This window comes from Peromyscus maniculatus, chromosome 19, assembly GCF_049852395.1.
Source record: "Peromyscus maniculatus bairdii isolate BWxNUB_F1_BW_parent chromosome 19, HU_Pman_BW_mat_3.1, whole genome shotgun sequence".
In the NCBI taxonomy this organism is placed as follows: Eukaryota; Metazoa; Chordata; class Mammalia; order Rodentia; family Cricetidae; genus Peromyscus; species Peromyscus maniculatus.
This window is the reverse complement of record NC_134870.1, coordinates 1,472,481-1,492,348: the sequence shown is the minus strand read 5'-3', so window position 1 is coordinate 1,492,348 and position 19,868 is coordinate 1,472,481. Positions and strand designations below refer to the sequence as shown.

The window sequence follows — 19,868 nt, the reverse complement described above, 5'->3', positions numbered from 1 at the left end:
TCACCTCAGTGATGCTGGTCTCTTCTTAATCACCTCGAATTTCTCAGCTCCAGCCAACCAGCATAGAGTATCCCAGCAAAGCAAAGGTTTCACTTTAGTAGTTCTGGTATCTTGTTAATCACAGCTGATTCTTCAGCCCCAGCTAACCAGAACCACAGAATCTTAATTAAAAAATAACAAATGCCCCTGATAGAGTCTTTAAACATCCCTTCTGAAACTTCACAAGCCCTCAGCAGTCTCTACCTTCCAAGCTCCTACAGAACAGTTCACCAAGCATTGAACACTCAATGGCTTTTTTTGCATAAAATTCCAAATTCCTTTCACACTCCTCCGCAAAAAAACATGGTCAGGTCTGTCACAGCAATGCCTCACAATGTGTTACTATATAAATTATAATACTTTTTAAGTATTTATAACTATATTTTAGACAATAAAATAGTGTGTTCCAAAGGATGTACTTCTGGTTGCAGGTTAGTCGTCCAACATCTTGAGAATTACTTGAGTAAGATCACAAAGCAAGATGCCAGTATTGATGATGGGGTCTACCTCTGGCATTTAGAGCCCTTGGTGTTCCTTCTTTCCATCACAGAGCCGTGAATGGTTTCTGTTTCAAGTGTGAAGGAAGTTTTGTGTTTATTTATACTTCTCCTTGCTTCAGAAAGGATTTTAGTGCAGCTGAGCCGCAGAGTAAGAAAGACCTTAGGTAGGCATAAAAAAAGAACAAAAGATGAGTCAGCAAAGATCAAACTGGAAGGAACTGTCTCTAACTGAAATTACCCCAGAAAAACTGGCAACAGTGAAATGGCGTTCAGGTAAGCAGTTTTCCTAGGATAGGAAAAAGTTGTAGAAGTCAAGGCCTTTCTAGAAGAGGTCAGAGCTACACTTGGGATGCACAGGGATTGCTATAGCCTCTGCAGAGGGTCAGGAGGTAGATGTTTCCACCATATTGTCCTCCTTTCTTCTCAGTCTGCAGGGATGAGGAAAAGCCAAGGCCTTCCTCTGAGGAAGTGAGAACCCACTCAGCCTTGCTGAGGCTGCTCAGTGCTTCCCTGCAGGGAAGACAGGGATCTAAGAGTCCACGCTGCCCACAAACTCTGTATTGTTACCGATCACTTCCTAAATTAACCTTGGGAATGATAACTCCCCAACCTAATTTTTTTAATTAAAAACAAAACAAAAAAACAAGAGCTAGAAGGAAGCTTCTAGAAAGGATTTGGCCTGAGGGAGAAGAAGTTGCAGAGGACAGTGCAGCTGGTCATGATTGAGCTGTCAGATGTGCTCCTCAGGCACTTCACACGCACACTGTTCTGCTCACACTGTTCTGTTCACGCTGTTCTGCTCTCACTGCTTTGCTCATGCTGTTCAGCACAGTTCATGAATCTAGAAGCCTTACCAGTTTGGCCTGAAGGCAAATCATGGGGCATTTTCTTGATATCTTTTTCTTTTTCTTCTTTTTTTGGTAATTTTTTTTTACTGAAAATAGATTCCTCTCTCATACAATACATCCCAAACAAAGTTTCCCCTCCCTCCACTTCTCCCAGCTCCCCGCTAACAACTCCTGTCCCCCAAGTCCACTCCCCCTCAGTTTCCTTTTCAGAAAAGAGCAGGCCTCCAAAAGACAACAGCCAAACAGGACAAAACAATATACAGTAAGACAAGGCAAAGGCCCTCATATCGAGGCTGGACAAGGCAACCCACTAGGAGAAAAAGAGTTCCAAAAGCAGGCCAAAGAGCCAGAGACACACTGGCTCCCACTGTTGGGAGTCCCACAAAAACACCTAGCTAGCAGCCATAACATACGCAGAGGACCTAGTGCAGACCCAGGCAAGCCCCATGATTGCCGTTTCTTTGAGCCCATGTGAGCTCTGCCTAGTTGATTCCATGGGCCATGTTCTGGTGTCCTCCATCCCCTCTGATTCCTACAGTTTTTCCTCACCCTTCCCGAAGGGGTTCTGTCTACATAATGTCTGGGTGTGGGTCTCTGCATCTGTTTGCATCTGCTGCTGGAGGAAGCCTCTCTAATGATGGCTGGACAAGGCATTGATCTGTGAGTATAGATTAGGAATCATTTCATTGATTTTTTTTTTTTAGGAGAGTCTATTACTGGGTGGCACCATCCCTAGGCAAGTAAACCTGAGCTGTATAAGAAAGACAACTGAACATGAGCCAGGGCACAGCATTCTTTCATAGGTTCTACTTTACTCAGTTCTTGCTTGAGTTCCTGCCCTGATTTCCTTAGGTGATTGTAGTTGAAAGTTTCCCTGTGTCCCGGCTGGCCAGCGGTCCAGACAACTCTCTCCCACTCACGTCCCCCAAGTAAACACCCAGAGGCTTATATTAATTACGAATTGCATGACCATGGCCTATGGCTCAATTTTCTTGCTAGCTAGCTCTTATAACTAAACTCAGCCCATTTCTATTGATCTATATGTCACCACATGTTCTGTGGCTTACCGGTCTGTTGGCATTGTTTCTTGGGCGGCAGGCTGGTGTCTCCCTGCCTCTCCTTTCTCTTCCTGTCTGTCTGCTTGAATTTCCACCTGCCTCTAAGCTGCCTTGCCATAGGCCAGTACATTTTTATTTATCAACCAATCAGAGCAACACATATTCACAGCATACAGAAAGATATCCCACAGCAGGTGATGGACTAGAATCTGGAAGGATAAGTTGAAATAAACCCTTTCCTACTCAGAAAGAAAGAAAGAGAAAGACAGACTTAAATGATTGAGTGGTTTTAGAAATGATAATAGCTTAGCTCCTGTTTGATGAGTGTTTAGCATGAGCCCATGAGCCTGTAAAGCCCAGGACACTTAGGACAACCCTCAGACCACAGGGAGCCCCGGACATGGACCCAGCACCAGCCAGAGTTGCTTCTCTCAGCACTCAGCATGGACCTCCTCGTTGTCACTGCAGGCTCCTTCCACTCTCGGTCCAGCTCTCACTCTGCTTTTTCCCTCTTAAAGCAGTAGTCCCTAACCCTGGCTGCACAACTGGGATCCTCTAAGGTTGAGACACTCTGACCATGAACTCCATCTCTCTTTCATTGAGTGTCACATGTAGTCTTCCCAGCCCAGCCTCATTCATGTAGTCCAAAGCCCAGCCATGGAGAACTTGAGATGTGCCTCTTAGGGTTCTGCACTGGGAAGATCTGGCTGGCTAACCTGCTCTAAAGCATGCCCAGAATCACGGGTGCCCTGTGCCTTATGCAGACAACTACAGGAGCATGCACTATTCCCATCTGGGGCCATGACAGGAGGGCATACAGGTCACCCTGGTCTCCAGGGGGCTGATGGGGCTATTTCCTGGGGCTTTTTTATCTCATGGTTATCTCAAGAGATCACACTGTAGAGATGGATTGAAGAACACAATTAGTCCTGTTATAAGAATTACTCCTTTTGGTAGGCATAGCCACACAAGAATCAGAGTTGCCTTAAATAGAATCATTAAATAATTGCATACAGATCACTAGGCCTTGAGTGAGGAACTGTAAAATTAAATATTCTAAGTTCCAGACAGAAAACTGAAGTCTTAGGTGGCCTGATTCAGTATTGGAAGATACACTGCACAGCTGGAACTAAATGGATACAGTATCATAATAGAAGATATTTAATGAGACAGACTTTATGTTGCATTGTCTAGATAAAGGCGGTGTTTAGAAACCTCACTTCTTCATCGGGTGGACAGCGCTCAGGGTGGAGGAAACAATTCCCTGGTGAGAAACTAGTGGCAGTTTAGCGCCCTCCCCCAGACAGGGTCTCGCTATGTAGCCCAGGCTGGCCTGGAACTCACAGAGAGCCACTAAATGTGCCTCCTACACGCTAGGATTAAAGACATGTGCCCCCACGCCCAGCATGCCCTGGAATTTAACCTTCTATGGCATTATTAGAAAATCTTGTTTGCTTGCTTGGCTTTTTTTTTAAATGAAGAATTATTTTGCCTTTTAGGGAGCATACATGATTTTTCTATATAATGCACTTCCCTGTATTTTCTCACACATCTGCGTGTTTGCGCCTGTTTTAACTGAAGGTGTTTACATGGGCCTGGTCCCATTATACCAAGCTTTCCTTGCACATTCAAGGTCTTTTTCTTAGTGCTACCAGATCATGTTGATTGTAAGTTAGAAGATATTATATGTAATAATAATATATTATTAATAATATGTATAAACCAAGATTATTTTTGTTGTTGTTGTTGTTATTGCTATTTTTGTTTTTTTGAGACAGGGTTTCTCTCTGTAACCCTAGCTGTCCTGGAACTCACTCTGTAGACCAGGCTGGCCTCAAACTCAGAGATTTGCCTGCCTCTGCCTCCCAAGTGCTGGGATTAAAGGTCTGTGGCACCACCACTGCCGCTGCAGGCACCACCCACCCCCACCCCTCAAAAGGTTATTTTTTATATTTATGACTTCTTGCTTGTTTGGGTTTTTTGTTTTGTTTTTTTGTTTTTGTTTGTTTGTTTTTTCGAGACAGGGTTTCTCTGTGTAGCCTTGAAGCCTTTCCTGGATCTCACTCTGTAGACCAGGCTGGCCTCGAACTCACAGAGATCCTCCTGCCTCTGCCTACTGAGTGCTGGGATTAAAGGTGTGCGCCACCACTGCCTGGCCTTGCTTGTTTTTTTTTTTTTTAAACTAAACATTTCTACTCTACAAATCATTCCCCTCACATTTTAACAATAATGCGCTCTTGTCCAGACACCACGGACCTACTGCTGTGCCAACACTGAAGACTTGGAGACGGTCATCCAGCATGTCCACAGCCTGTACCCTTTGGCCCCGTTTTTGGCAGCAGGCGTGTCAATGGGAGGGTAAGGACTTCTTCTCTTCTGCGCGTGGAGAGGGGAGCCGTCCTCCCTCCCCCCCCCCCCTCGACTACAGGCAAAGGGAACAGTCCTCACAGCTCTCTCTAGGAGGACTACAAACTCCTCGACACTTGACTCTGAATGTTTGAGTCTCTCACTTGCGGCTGAAGGAAGGCAGGAAGGAATCAGCTCAGACAAAGTTCAGTATTTTCCTGGCTTCTGTAATGCAAAGGGTCCAGTGAGTCCTTTTGGAGAGCAATCAAATAAACTTCATTTTGTTAATGTCCCACTCCAGATGCTGTTAAGCTAAGATGGCTTATGCACTTACCCTTCCATTGGGGTTTATTTGGAGCTTTTTGAAGATTTATTTATGTATTTTGTGTTTGTCTGTGTATGTATATGCCCATGCTGAGCATGGAGTGCCTGAGAAGGCCAGAAGATGGTATTGGACCCCTGCAGCTGGAGTCACAAGTGTTTGTGAGCAGCTTGCTATGAGTGCTGGAGGCTGAACTCAGGCCCTCTGGGGAGACAGCAAGAGCTTCACGGTGGAGCTTCACGGTGGAGCATCTCCAGTCCCTTTGAGTGATATCTGACACTAATAACTGGTGTGTGTGTGTGTGTGTGTGTGTGTGTGTGTGTGTGTGTGTGTGTGTGTGTGTTGATAGAGAGAGAAAGTGAACTTAAAGAAATCTAAAAGTTATCTAGTATTTTCCTAGACTTTAGACCCCCTAACCATTGTCAACACTTATTTTTTAATTTAATTAATTAATTTTTATGGTGCTGGGGATTGAAGCTAGGACCAATGCATGTCAGCAGACACTTACCACTGAGCCCTGTACCTCTACCCCAAGCTATTGTATTTCATTTTTCTAAAGTTTTCTACTAAAAAATTCTCTTTTGCAAATTGTTGTTTTTCCTATCTGCAGAATAAATTATCAAAAAAGTAGACATATATATATATATATATATATATATATATATATATATATATAAAACTAGAGACATCTTCCCCTACCAAGCCCTATAAGATTAATACCAATTAACTGCTTTTCATTAGAATATTTTACCATACATATATTTTATTGTACATTTTGGTACTTAGGCATACTAGATGACCATTTGTCTTTATTTTAAAAGCTGATTATGGGGGGCTGGAAAGACATCTCAGCAATTAAGAACACATGCTGTTCTTAAGAACCCAGGTACAGTTCCAGCACCCAGATGGTAGCTCACAGCCATCTCTCTATGACTCCAGTTCACAGCCATCTCTCTATGACTCCAGTTCACAGCCATCTCTATATGACTCCAGTTCACAGCCATCTCTCTAACTCCAGTTCACAGCCATCTCTATGACTCCAGTTCACAGCCATCTCTCTATGACTCCAGTTCACAGCCATCTCTATGACTCCAGTTCACAAGCTCTTGGGCCTCCACCAGCACTGCACTTACATGGTCCACAGACATACATGCAGGCAAACACTTACATACATAAAATAGAATTAAATTGCTCTTTTTTAACCTCTTTTTAAAAGCCAGTCAACACTGAAAATAGAAATTTTTTTAGCTTTATTCTGGATGTATCTACCATCTCAGTTTTCAGAACATCTTCAGAGTGTACATGCTGGAAAGCGAAAGGTGGACATGGACAGCAGGCCCTGCCGAGTAGGCGCTGACCAGAGTTTTTTAGATTCTGATAGAGAATCCATCCCTTACATTAGCATGGAAGGTCTGACTTGACCCAGTAAAGAAGGAACTCTCTGACTCAGCATGGAAACAAGCAGACTCCAGGTTGTGCTTAATGGACATATTTCAGCCTCTTCCCTTCAGCCTCAGAGTGAACCTGAAAAGACAGAGTAAGGCTGAACTTTTTCCCTTAATCATATAAATCCATGACTTTTTTCAAAGCTAGCTAGCCCTTACATAAAGAGGCCCCAATTGTCAATTCAGAAGCTCTTGGGAAAGGCTTATTCATCCAGCCTTGAAGCCTCAGTGCCCAAAGACCGGGTCTGACTGTTAGATTAGCTTTTCCAGCTGGCTGAATATTAATGTCTTGTGAATTATTTGAAGGAGTCACACCTTCTAGTTGCCTAGCACTGTGACACGTTCCCAAGTGGGTGCACTTTCTTTCTTTCCTTCTTTCTTTTTTGAGATGCAGCTGGCAAAAGCAGAGTCTAAGCAAGAGTCTTATGCCCAGTGAGCCATGGACTGGGGTCATCCCAGTGCCTGCGATGCCTGGGGCCAAGTGTGGGCTTTGAGCCAGAACTGAGTTAAGTCAAGAAACTCTGCGGCTCTAGACCCAGATTCTGCTCTCCCAGTGAGTTGGTAAATACTTTTTAAATGAATAGAGAATTCCAAACACATGAAATGGAAAATAAGAATATTCCTGCATACAGTCATCCCCTAGCCTTAGTAATTATCAGCTTGTGGGTAATCTTGTTTCATCAATATCACCCACTTCTCCAGTTCATTCCCAACTCCAATTACTATTAACCAAACCTCATAATCATTTTATTATTATTTCAGATGGTACTAAGTAGATCACATGTTTAAAACATGGGAGGCCCTGGGTTCAGTTCCTAGCTCCTCAGAATAATAAATCAGTTGGTTGAATCACTTCTTGGCCTTTTGGCTTTGAGCCCGTAAGAGTGGACTCTGTTCTCACCTTAGTGTCTGATGAAGCCCCTACTGCAGGACAACAGATCAGTGGATTTTGGAGCAAGGAGAGGAGATAGGATCTTGCTTTTTCTACACAGTGCATCAGCTATGTATCACAACACCTCCTGGAGTGGAGCACAGAAGAAAATCGTTATATTAATGTTTCAGTTGGTAACGCTAAATGGAACACCTGTGTCTTTTTTTAAAAAAGGCTCAGTACTCTTACATACCTGAACAAGATTAGCAGTATTCTTAAGTATCAGTATTAAGTGTTCACATTTCCCCAATTGTGTCTGCTATTGAATTATATAGTTTGAAATACAGATGCCAAATAAAATCCATTCTTTGGTGTTTAAATCCTTTCATCCATGAGTTCTTTCTCCATCTAGACCCATGTAATGTTTGCCCCCCCCCCACCGGTGAGCAAATGGGGCCTTCTTTCCATGTAAAATGACCTTTTGAGGTAGCATCTTCACATTCTAGCACTTCTGAATTGCCTCTAAAGATTTGGCTGTGCCTGTTTCAGGGTCTTTCTGCTTTAGATCCTTTCCAGCTGTTCTGGTTTGTGTACTTTACCAGTCTGGACACTGTCTGACCTCCAGCTGAAGTGTCAAGGTACTATATGAGAACCCTAGAATGAATTCTTCACAGGACAAGAAGCATCCTTCAAATGGATTAGTGACTACAGCACTGTGTGCAAGTCATATAGTCATTATAAAAGGTCATTTTCAAATCGCATGGGATGGAACATATCTGTGATTCTAGCATTCCTGGAGGCTGAGGCCGGAGGGTGACAAGTTCCAAGCCAGCCTCAGCTAAAAACAGTGAAATACAGTCTCAAAAAAAAGAGCAGTCGGTTTCAGAACTGGTAAGACAACTCAGTAGACAAGGGCAGGTGCTGCCATGCCCAAGGACCTGAGTTTTATCCTGGGATCTACATAGAAGGAAGGAACTGACTCCCTCAAATTGTTCTCTGGCCTCCACAAACTTGCTATAGAATGTACATACATGTACACACACACACTAAATAAATGTTATTTTAAAATTTTTTCAAAAAAATTATTTTCAAAAGCCAGATGTCCACTTTTCATACAAATTTCCTGCCCTTAAGCTGGGCAGTGGTGGCCCACACCTTTAATCCCAGCACTTGGGCAGCAGAGGCAATTGGATCTCTATGAGTTCAAGGTTAGCCCAATCTACAGAGTGAGTTTCAGGACAGCCAGGCCTACACAGAGAAACCCTGTCTCGAAAAACAAAAAAACAAACAAAATAAAATTTCCTATCCTTGTAAACCATTTGAGTTGTAAAAGGTAACGAGGAAGTATTTTATCCATTCTCCTACTTTAGAGCCTAGTCTGTTGAAGAAGCTATGTACGGAGGATATAATGGGAGGTGGAGTTAGGGCGTTACCCTTCTTAGTTTGAGCCATTGAGTGCTAACTCAAACTCAACTCTTGTCCCTCTTATCCAAATAGAGCTTGGCTAGAATTGAAGAAATTGATAGAATAAGAGAAACAGAGGAAGGAACAGAAGTTCAGTAACTTTAGGGGCCAAATGCTCTGCCACAGCTCAGAAAGTCTACCAGTGGACTGTAGCGTGCTTTGGAGACTCGCCGTGGGATGCAAGGTGCATAGGCACATAGGGGGACCGACCACTCAGACCAGTAGACTCAGGAGCTCAGGGCGTGAGGTCAGACACCAGTAGTTCACATAGTCCCTGGTGATCCCAGTGCGCAGCCGCGTTTGAGAACCACTCGGTAAACTATGACTATGAGGAAAGAACAAAGAAACCCTTCCAGTGCGCAGGACTTCAGCAGTGGTCACGGGTGATGGCACAGACCCGGCTCTTGGGAGGCTAAGGCAGTCCAGGTCATCCTACAGAGTTGAGTGTTCAAGGTCATCCTGGGCTGCCTGAGATCTTATCTCAAAAAGAAAAAGAGACTGAGCATTGGTTACTTGCTGGTGTCTGCCTTGTCCTGTGACGTGTATGGTTAGAAAGGGACTTTTGAGAGATGTAGCCAGTCAAAATCTTTTTTCTTGCCATTTTAGAATGCTGCTTCTAAATTACTTGGGTAAAATTGGGTCCAAAACTCCTTTGATGGCAGCTGCAACATTTTCAGTTGGCTGGAATACTTTCGCGTGCTCAGAGTCATTGGAGAAACCACTAAACTGGCTGCTTTTTAATTACTACCTGACAACTTGCCTCCAGTCTTCAGTTAAGAAGTAAGTCATGTTTAAAGCCTTTTGTTACCAGTTTAGATTACATGACTCAGCAGTATGAAATTTTAGAGTATAACACTACCAGTATATGTGTATTTGTTTATACAATAAATTTATTACTTTACTAAGATACTCTCTACATTATGAATGCATACCAAAAATTATAAGGTAAAAATATAGACAAAAGTCATAATGCATCTGGGTGGTGGTGGTGTGAACCTTTAATCCCAGCACTTGGGAAACAGAGACAGTTGGACCTCTGTGAGTTTGAGGCCAGCCTGTTCTACAAAATGAGTTCCAGGACAGCGAGGGCTGTTCCACAGAGAAACCCTGTCTTGAAAACAAACAAACAAAAAAAGACAGAATGCATTCCTTCTGTTTGTACCCCTACCCTGCGTTGAAGGTTGCTATTCTCAATTATTCTGAAAACTGCAACATTAGTGCAGAGTGTGTTTGGTGATACGTTTGGGCTGTTTCCTTAGGCTTTTTGGTTGTTAGCCTTTTCCAAACCTAATTCTTTCTCAGGTAATGTGTTAAGAATGTCCTGTGTAGCTAGGTGTGGTGGCTTACCCCTTTGATCCCAGCACTCAGGAGGCAGAGGCAGGCATATCTCTGAGTTCAAGGCCAACCTGGTCTAAATAGTGAGCTCCAGGACAGTTTGAGCTGTATAGAGAGACCCTGTCTCACAAAAAAAAGGAGTGTCCCGTGTTTGTAACTGGAAGTTTTCCTGTGGTCCCCTGGCCTGTGGTCAGGACAGATCCCTCTCACCCACTGTCCCACACCTGCTGGGACCCAAATAAACACACACAGGCTTATGTTATTTTTAAACTACGACTATGGCAGGCCTCTTGCTAGCTAGTTCTTATATCTTAAGTTAACCCGTTTCTATAAAGCTATACTTTGCCACGTGGCTCGTGGTTTACCGGTACTTTTACATCTTGTTTCTCATGGTGGCAGCTGACAGTGTCTCCTCTGCTCTTGCGCCTTCCTCCTCTCTGTTTAGATTTTCCGCCTGCCCTAAGCTGCCTTGCCATAAGCCAAACAGCTTTATTTATCAACCAATGAGAGCAACATATTTTCACAGCATCTCCATCACATGTTGAATAATATAGCTCCTTAAGCATATTCTTACAAGTGTGGTGTGTTTTAGCAATGGGAGAATGTGAAATGGCAAGATGTCTTGGTGGGTAAAGGTGCCTGCCACCAAGCCTGACAACCAGGGTTTAATCCCTGTGACTCATGGTGAAGGAGAGAAGAGATTCCCTCTTGATCTACACACACACACACACACACTGTGGCATACACACATGAACACAAATTAAATGATTTTTTTTTTCAATTTTAAGAAAATATATTCAAAACAAGAAAGAAATAGAATACAGTTCTTTTTCTGTCTTATATATTCTTAGCTCATGATTCTCATATTTTCAAAATAATGTCTTTGCATCTGTTTTTCTGGAATTGTTCATCTTCTAACAGTGAAGACCTGCATGGTAGCACAGAGCAGCAAGATGTTTCTGTTTCATTCCTTTAATGGCCGTTACTGTTTGTTTGTTTGTTCAGTGCTGGGGACTGAGTCCAGGATCTCAAACATGCTGGGCACATACTCAACCTCTACAGCCCCAACTATACCCCTACCACGCATTTTAAAACGAATTGACAAATATAAACATGATTTAATGATTTAATGCTAAAAATACCACACAATCATTGTGTCATTATTATAGCAGTGCTAACCATCACTGGCCTGGTCATTGAAATGGGAACAGTAGCAAGAAAAATGAAGAATCATTTGGATTAAAGTATTAGTTGAGGACCTAAGGATGTAGCTCAGCATTACAACATATGGGCGTCATGTTCCAGGTGCTAAATTCAATCTCTGTCACTGCCAAAAGATGGATATATATTGATCACCCTGGTGAGAAAATGGGAACCTGCACCAAAACTGTCCTCTAACCAAACACCATGGGGGGGGGGGGGAGAGAGAGAGAGATTAGGCAGACTTAAAATATTTTCATTACACTTTTATTGGCTTACTTCGTGTGGGCAGTATGCTGTGTAGGTCAGAGAACAGTCTGTGTAAAGAAATTGTCTTTCTACCATGTGGGCAGAACTGAGCTCAGGCCATCAGGGTTGACTGCATGTATCTTTACCCACTGAGTCATCTCACTGGTCCAGCGGATATTATTTTAGTTCCCTGTGCTGGACTTTTTAATTACCTGCTCTTATATATTTTAGATATGACTGAAGTAGAGGTGATCTTAATTTTTAGTTTGAAATTTCTTTTGTTTCAGGCACCAGCATATGTTTGTCAAACAAATTGACATGGACCAGGTCATGAAGGTAAGGGGTAGCTTTCCCTAATATTTTTATTTCCTCTTGTGACTCCAAGAGTAGATTCAGTTTGGATTTGCTTTTCAGGCTAAGTCTATTAGAGAGTTTGATAAACGATTCACCTCAGTCATGTTTGGATACCGAACAATTGATGATTATTACATGGATGCCAGTCCAAACCGCAGACTGAAGTCCGTGGGAATCCCAGTGCTGTGCCTGAATGCTGTGGATGATGTTTTCTCACCCAGCCATGGTAAGAACACCATCTGTCTACACACTTTGGTATGAATTAACTTTTTTTTTCAAAGACCTATCTTTTAGTTTTATTTCTGTGTATATGTGAGTATATGCCATGTGTGTGTCAGTGGCCCTAGAGGCCAGAAGAGGGCAACAGGTGCCCTGGAGCTGGAGTTACGGATTGTTGGGAGCCACCAGACACAGGTGCTGGGAACTGAACCTGGATCCTCTGGGAGAGCAACAACTGCCGAGTCATCTCCCTGGCTCCCGGTTAGCTTTTAAAATAGTGTTCTTTTCAAGGAACTATGATAATAAAAATATAACAGTTATACAGTGTCTTCTATTATGATTTTTTTAATTAAAATGCTTCCTGGCGTGGAGCTCCATGCCTATAATCCCAGCGTTTTAGACACTGAAGCAAGAAGAAGAAATGAGTTTAAGGCTGGCCTGAACTTGAACAAGCTGAAGAGCAGCCTGGGCCAGGAAGACTCAAAACATAAAAACCAGCAAACAAAAGTTAGCTTTATAACTTAGTATCAAAGTGTTTCAGACCACAGGGTCAGAGACTCGGGCCCAGTTAGAACTGATAGTGTGTTCTCGCGTGTATAACCTTTGGTTCCTCTCAAATGCCAGGCCTTTAAACAGATGGTGCTCCAGCATCTTTGCCTGGGGAGGGCACTGGCATTGTTTGCCCTTTTTCCTGGAGTTCCAAAATAAAAGGAGTAGGGGTTTTTCTTCCCCTTTAACGTGGAAGAGGACTTGAGACTTTAGAAACACAATGTCCTTGAGTATTTCTATGCTGGAAGCAAATTTGTGCCAAAAGTTTATTTCTAAAGGAAAACAGTCTAGTTTTTTTTTTTTTTCTATTGGATACAGTAAGGAAGAAAATTATTCCAAAATTAACTTTCATACTCTCTTAATTTAAGAATAGCATTTGGGCAGGAGAGATGGCTGGGTGGTTGGGAGCATGTATTGCTCTTGTCAAGGACCCTGGTTCAGTTCCCAGCACCTCTGTCAGGCAACTCAAAGTCACCTGTAACTCCAGTCTAGCACCACCTTCTGGCCTCCACAGGCAGTTCACTCAAGTGTACATATCCGTCCTACACATACATCATTTAAAGTAATAAAAGTAAATCTTAAAAAGAAGCCTCCTGATTTAAAAAATAAATAAAGCCGGGCGTGGTGGCGCACGCCTTTAATCCCAGCACTCGGGAGGCAGAGACAGGCGGATCTCTGTGAGTTCGAGGCCAGCCTGGGCTACCAAGTGAGCTCCAGGAAAGGCACAAAGCTACACAGAGAAACCCTGTCTCGAAAAAAACCAAAAAAAAAAAAAAATAAATAAAATAAAATAAAATAAAAAATAAATAAAAAAGAACAGCAGTAAGCATACATGTTTGTTTATTGAAAGTAATCTTACAAACTTCGTGTCAGAAGGCTTGACCTCTAACGGCTGTGTGAGGGCTGAAAGATGGTTATGATTTGCTGTTGTCAACACAGGATGTCACTGTGTAGCCCAGGCTTCCCTGGAACTCTTGATCCTCCTGCCTCCACCCCATGTTCTGGAATGTCAGGTGTGAGCCACCATGCCTGACTCAAAAATCTTCTTAAATCAGTTTTCAAACTTTAATGTGTTGGGTGTTTTGCTTGTGTGTCTGGACCTGGTACCCACAGAGGCCAGAAGAGGAAGTCATAGCTCCTGGAACTAGAGTTACAGATGGTTGTGAGCTGCCACATGGGAGCTGGGAATCAAACGTGGGTCCTCAAAAGATCAACCAGTGCTCTTATCTTAACCACTGAGTCATCTCTCCAGAACCTCAAGAAAAAAAATCTTTTAAACATTTTCTCCAAATACTTAATTAAAAACATTTATTTGGGGCTGGGCTGGAGCTCAATATAGGGTGCTTACCTGGCACATTTGGGGCCCTGAGCTCAGTCACCACTAAACAGTGTAATTACCCAGATCCCAACCCTAACACATGCATTGTAAAGTTTTAGAACATCCCAATATACACAAATATTTTAAATCACCCATCATTTCTCTGAGAGGTCGAATTTTCCAGAGGTGATTTTCAATAGCTGGCACTTTGGGCCTTTAGTTATAGATGAGAAAATGAAACTGGCTGTAGTTATCTATTACAAGGTTGCTTCCCATAATTCCACTGGATAAGGTCTGATGTTTCTCCACCCATTCTTATCCTTTGCTGCCTCAGCTACAAACAAGAGATTCCCAACATTTAACCTGACACACTAGGGTGAAGTTTGAACTCAATTATTTACTTTTTTTCCCCAGGCCCTTAAAATAGTCTTATCACATAGTGGACAATTGTCTGCAGCCTGAGGGAACAGGCGGCCGCCATCATTCGCATGACCGCAGTGTGGTAGAGCCTTTGTTCTGAAATGACTGTAGCCGTCAGGGTTAGACACTCAGAGTGCTGGGGTGGAGCCCAGTGGATGAGCTTCGGCTGAGCACTAACGAGGTTGTGCACAAGTGCACGTACACACACACACACACACACACACACACACACACACACACACACTTTATTTTCCACTGTCTGAACTCTAAAGCCTAGGAGAAAAAATAAAATAACTTTAATTCATGCCCTTGAATTTTCTGCTCAAAGTTAACTGGATAGAGGGCATGCAAACACGGCCGTTACTAGTGAATTACAGTGTTTTGTTTCAGCTCCATTTTCCAATTAAGTTTTTCTTTTCTGTTGAGTGTAAACAGAAAATCAGAAAGATAGAAAAAAATAATTACCCTGTCTTAAATGTCTCAGCAGCAGGAGGTAGACACTCATTACTGTTGGCCAGAATTTTATTTCTTTTTGTTTTTGATATCTTGGCTTTTACTGTATATATCACATTTGGGATTTCAAGTCCTTTGTACAGTTACCAATCATGTTTAAAAATCTAGATTCACATATAATCAAAATTACACAAAATGGATTTACAACTCTCACAAAGGTTAGCTTAGTTTTAATTTCTCAAAACAAGAATCAGCCTGTATTTGTATTTTGTTTTATCTGATATTCTGTATATGTTTGTGCGAGGATCCATGCACTAGTGTGGGTGCCACAGCACACGTGTGGGGGTCCCAGAGAGCCAACACAGCCTGTCAGGAGGACACACGCACCTCGGCAGCTGAGCCATCTCACAGCCGAGAAACAGCCCGTGTGTTTAGGTTATATAAAATCTTAGATTGGTTCTTTTAAAAATAATGATTTAGTACAAGACTGCAAATATGGATTATTATAAGAATATAGATGATTGGTATAAATTAGTCAAACTCATTCCATTTATTTGTTTAATGATGTTCTTACTGATTAGAAATGATAACATATACGTTTCCTAATGAAAAATGTTAATGACCTCTCTTCTCTCTCCCCCACCTCTTTACCACCAACCCCTCCCGCACCCCATCTTGCTGCTTCAATCCCTCAAGCTATCCCCATAGAAACTGCTAAGCAAAACCCTAATGTCGCTCTGGTCCTCACTTCTTATGGAGGCCACATTGGTTTTCTGGAGGGAATCTGGCCTAGGCAATGCACTTACATGGACCGAGTCTTCAAGCAGTTTGTGCAGGCCATGGTTGAGCATGGACATGAACTCTCCGACATGTAGTTCTTGGGTGCGTGAAGTCTGAGCCGCCATTGTTAAAGCACCTCAGCCTAGTGCACAAATGTCAACTACTGAGGATAAAGCTGATAAGCAGCAGAAGATGGTGAAGAGGTCCAGTGTTGTGCAAAACTACTTCCTAGGGAAACAAAACAACTTTGTAGCAAGAAACTAAAGATAGTTTAGATTGTAACTGTCATAGATCTTATTTTTACTCTGCCTTACCAAGTATGACCTTAAATTAAGTAGTCCTTACAAACATGAATTACACTTAACCAAAACTATTGTGTAAAAGATTTTAATTCCTCAGGGTTTTAATTTAGGCTAGTATTTTTAGGTTACTCGGTTCAGTGACTTACTAGTACTTTAATAACTGTTGAGAGATTTTCATGACTTGAATGTAAGTTATAAGAGGGGCATTCATGATAACACGACATTGAGGAAGGGTGAACAGCAATGCACTGAGTGTTGTTCTGACTTTAAAGGGCAAATGCAACAATGTTAGCCTGACTCCTATGCCTGCTCATTTATTCTGATAATATTGAATTAGGGCTGACTTATGTTTTATAATTATCATTTACATGCTTATTTTTAAAATAGTACATGTGCAAATGTATATCATTATATTAAAATAAATTCTATCATTTTAAATTGTTTCTCTGTGAGTTTTTATCTACAAAAGTAGAGCCCTGTTGGGTATGGTAGCACACAGCTTTAGTCTCAGCACTCAGGAGCCACAAGCCGGCGGATTACAGTGAGTGTGAGGCCAGCCTAGATTGTAGTGAGCTCCACTCAGCCAGGGCTATATAGTCTCAAAGAAAAGAGAAGCCCAGAGCATAATATCTGAAAAGTATGTTAATGATAATGTCATGAATATATTACCAGGAACACTTTTCACTTCACTGTTTGCAGAATTAGGCTAACGTCATACACCACTTAAGAACACTTTCCAGGCTGGGGCACAGATCGGTTGGTAGGTTGCTTGCCTAGCATGCAGAGAACCTTGGTTTAATCCCCAGAACTATAGAAAACTGAGCATGTGGCTGAGCATGTAGTCTGTAATCCCAGCATTATGGAGGTGGTTCAACAGCAGCTTGAACCACATGAGCCTCTGCCAAGAGTGGAGGGGGACACGTTGAGCTACAGGATATTTAATTGGGTTGAGAGGTATCACAAGCCACACACATACACACACACACACACACACACACACACACACACACACACACGATGATTTTTAAAATTAACTTTAAAAATAAAAATAATTTGAGCATCAGGGGGTTAGTTAGCTCAGCTGTAGAGTGTATGCCTATGTCCAAGGCCTCAAGTTCAATCTCCCAATACTGCAGAAAAAAAAAAACAAAACAGTAATTTGGTAGTTATTGGCAAATGACCTTTGATAGAAGTTGTACCATTTCTGTGGTCCTAACAGCAGTGCTGCCATTGTTACCAAAACTGTCTGTCTAGCCTGGCTGGCCTAGGACTTGCTATGTAAATCAGGATAGCCTCCAACTTACAGAGATCCACCAGCTCTCCTCTCCTAGGCTGAGATTAATGGTGTGCGCCATCAACACATGTCTCATTGTGTAGCCTGTGCTGACTCCAGGCTCTCAGGCCTCTAGCTTTGGTTTCCTGAGTAGCTGGGATACAAAGTTGTAACCATGTCTAACTCCAAAACTTTTTTCATTGTTTGACAATTTCATACATGAACATAATGTATTTTGATCAAATCTGCCCCTACTTCTTCCCTTCAATTCTTTCTGTACCCACTCTTGCCTTTTTTATGTGCATTGTTGTTTGGCCTGCATGTATGTCTATGTGCGGGTGTCCTATGCTCTACAACTGGAGTTACGGTTGTGAGCTGCCGTGTGGATGCTGGGAATTAAACCTGGGTCTTCTGAGAAAGCAGCCAATGCTCTTAACCACTGAGCCGCCTCTCCAGCCTAATGTGTTGTTTTTTTTGTTTTGGTTTGGTTTTTGGTTTTTGGGTTTTTTTTTTTTTTTTGTGATTAAAGCAAATCTGCTTAGTTTAAGGCCATCCACTGCAACATGAACAGCCTATCAGGGTCTGCATCCAAAGAGAATGAACTCTCCCTCCCCCAGTAGCCACTCACTGCCAATAGTGCCCCCTACTCCCAAGGCTCAGGGACCATCATGTGATGAGAAGGTTGTGAGAACCAGTGGCAAAATAGTGTGCGGCAGCTGCGCACAGCCAAGGCACTTGACCTGACTAGGAGCACGGGAGAACTGAAGAAAAGATGAACAGAACAGCTGGGGTAGGGTGGACCCCAATCTCTGATGGGAGAGCTGCAGGGTCCCAGAAGCTCAGCATGTTTATCATACAGCTGAGCAATGAAGTGGGGGTTGTTACAGATAAATAGAGACAGGGTTAGTGGTAGAGATCTGGATCGAGGAAATGGGTTTAGCTCCCCTAGACAGGAGCAGTAAACTGAGTGGTGAGGCCATGGTGAACATTGTCTGCCCACTGTCACCATTCACTCAGGCCCCCAAGGAAGGCTTTGCCAGTTCCTATGAAGCTAGGCTCCTGGACACGACAGTGCTTGTGTTAACAGCACACGTTGACTCAAACCCGCACACGCTCAGGGCCTCTGCTCCCCACATGACCAGGCCATGGCACACGTCAACTCCAGCGGCTGTGACAGTGCGCACAAGGAACTCCAGCGGCTGTGACTGTGTGCACAAGGAACTCCAGCGGCTGTGACTGTGCACAAGGAACTCCAGCGGCTGTGACTGTGCACAAGGAACTCCAGCGGCTGTGACTGCGCACAAGGAACTCCAGCGGCTGTGACTGTGTGCACAAGGAACTCCAGCGGCTGTGACTGTGTGCACAAGGAACTCCAGCATCTGTGACTGTGCACAAGGCCTGCAGAAGGTCAAGCCTGTCAAAACTGTAGACCAGGGAGGGGCTCACAAAGTCCCACTCCTAGCTGACAGAACTTTAATTTTTATTTTATTTTACTTAATTTTGGGGAGAAAGAGAGAGAGAGAGAGAGAGAGAGAGAGAGAGAGAGAGAGAGAGAGAGAGAGAGAGAGAGAGTGTATGCTCGCGCGCGCGCCTGAGTGCCATGGTGAGTGTGTTATGGTCAGAGGACAACTGAGTAGGTTCTCCTTCCATGTGGGCCACAGGAGACTTGTCTTAAAAAATAAAGGTTCAGCCAGGCGGTGGTGGCGCACACCTTTAATCCCAGCACTCTCGAGGCAGAGCCAGGTGGATCTCTGTGAGTTTGAGGCCAGCCTGGGCTACCAAGTGAGTCCCAGGAAAGGCGCAAAGCTATACAGAGAAAGCCTGTCTCAAAAAACCAAAAAATAAATAAATAAATAAATAAATAAATAAATAAATAAATAAATAAATAAATAATAAAGGTTCAAACTTTTTATTTTGAGATTTGTTTGGAGTGTTTGGCATTTTTGATGGTATAAAGGGATGTTAGGGTAAAAAGAAAAGGGGTGCAAAGCAGTGTGCAATGGGACAAAATTAACACACAAGGAAATACCACAAACGATACAGAAAAATTAGGGACACTGTTGTATTTTTAAAAGTGGCGGGAAGGAGTCACACTGTACAACAGGGCCCATGATGGAGGTTTATTGAGGGGAGGGGAGAGAAGGGGGATGAGAGTGAAGGAAGAGGAAGAGAGGGAGGGAGAGAGGGAAGCAAAGCCTTCCTTTAATAAGGGAGTTAGGGAACGCACACGGGGTGCTGTTAGGGCTGCAGCCGAGGTACATCCTGTCAGGACCCTGAAGGCAGCCAGGACAGACGCCTGAATGCTAACACACCTCCCTTTTGTGTATTATAAAAAGGTGAGGAGTTAGAAAGGGGTAACAGGTGATGGGCGGGGGCCAGGAGATGAGGGTGCCCTGTTCTCAAGACTGCTTCCTGCTGGCCCGGGGCAGGCATCGATCATCTTTGGGGGACCTAAGAAAACTTGGGTGTTGCCCATGTCCTGGGGCAGCTGGCTGTTTCCCTCACTGTCCAGGCTCTGTGGAA

The 19,868-nt window shown here is 43.2% G+C and overlaps 1 protein-coding gene across 3 annotated transcripts in view; it reads left to right on the top strand.

Annotated features, from left to right (window-relative positions):
- Abhd3 (abhydrolase domain containing 3, phospholipase) overlaps positions 1–16,510 on the top strand; it is a 44,921-nt gene extending 28,411 nt beyond the window's left edge. For 2 of the 3 annotated variants that reach the window (XM_076554717.1, XM_076554719.1), the window contains 5 exons: positions 4,691–4,803; positions 9,500–9,673; positions 11,965–12,013; positions 12,092–12,257; positions 15,687–16,510. In XM_076554717.1, the coding sequence (XP_076410832.1) occupies positions 4,691–4,803; positions 9,500–9,673; positions 11,965–12,013; positions 12,092–12,257; positions 15,687–15,865 (681 nt within the window). In that variant the 3' untranslated portion in view covers positions 15,866–16,510. The remainder of the gene's footprint in view (positions 1–4,690; positions 4,804–9,499; positions 9,674–11,964; positions 12,014–12,091; positions 12,258–15,686) is intronic. The other variant, XM_076554718.1, reaches the window with a different exon arrangement.
- Positions 16,511–19,868: the final 3,358 nt, after the last annotated feature.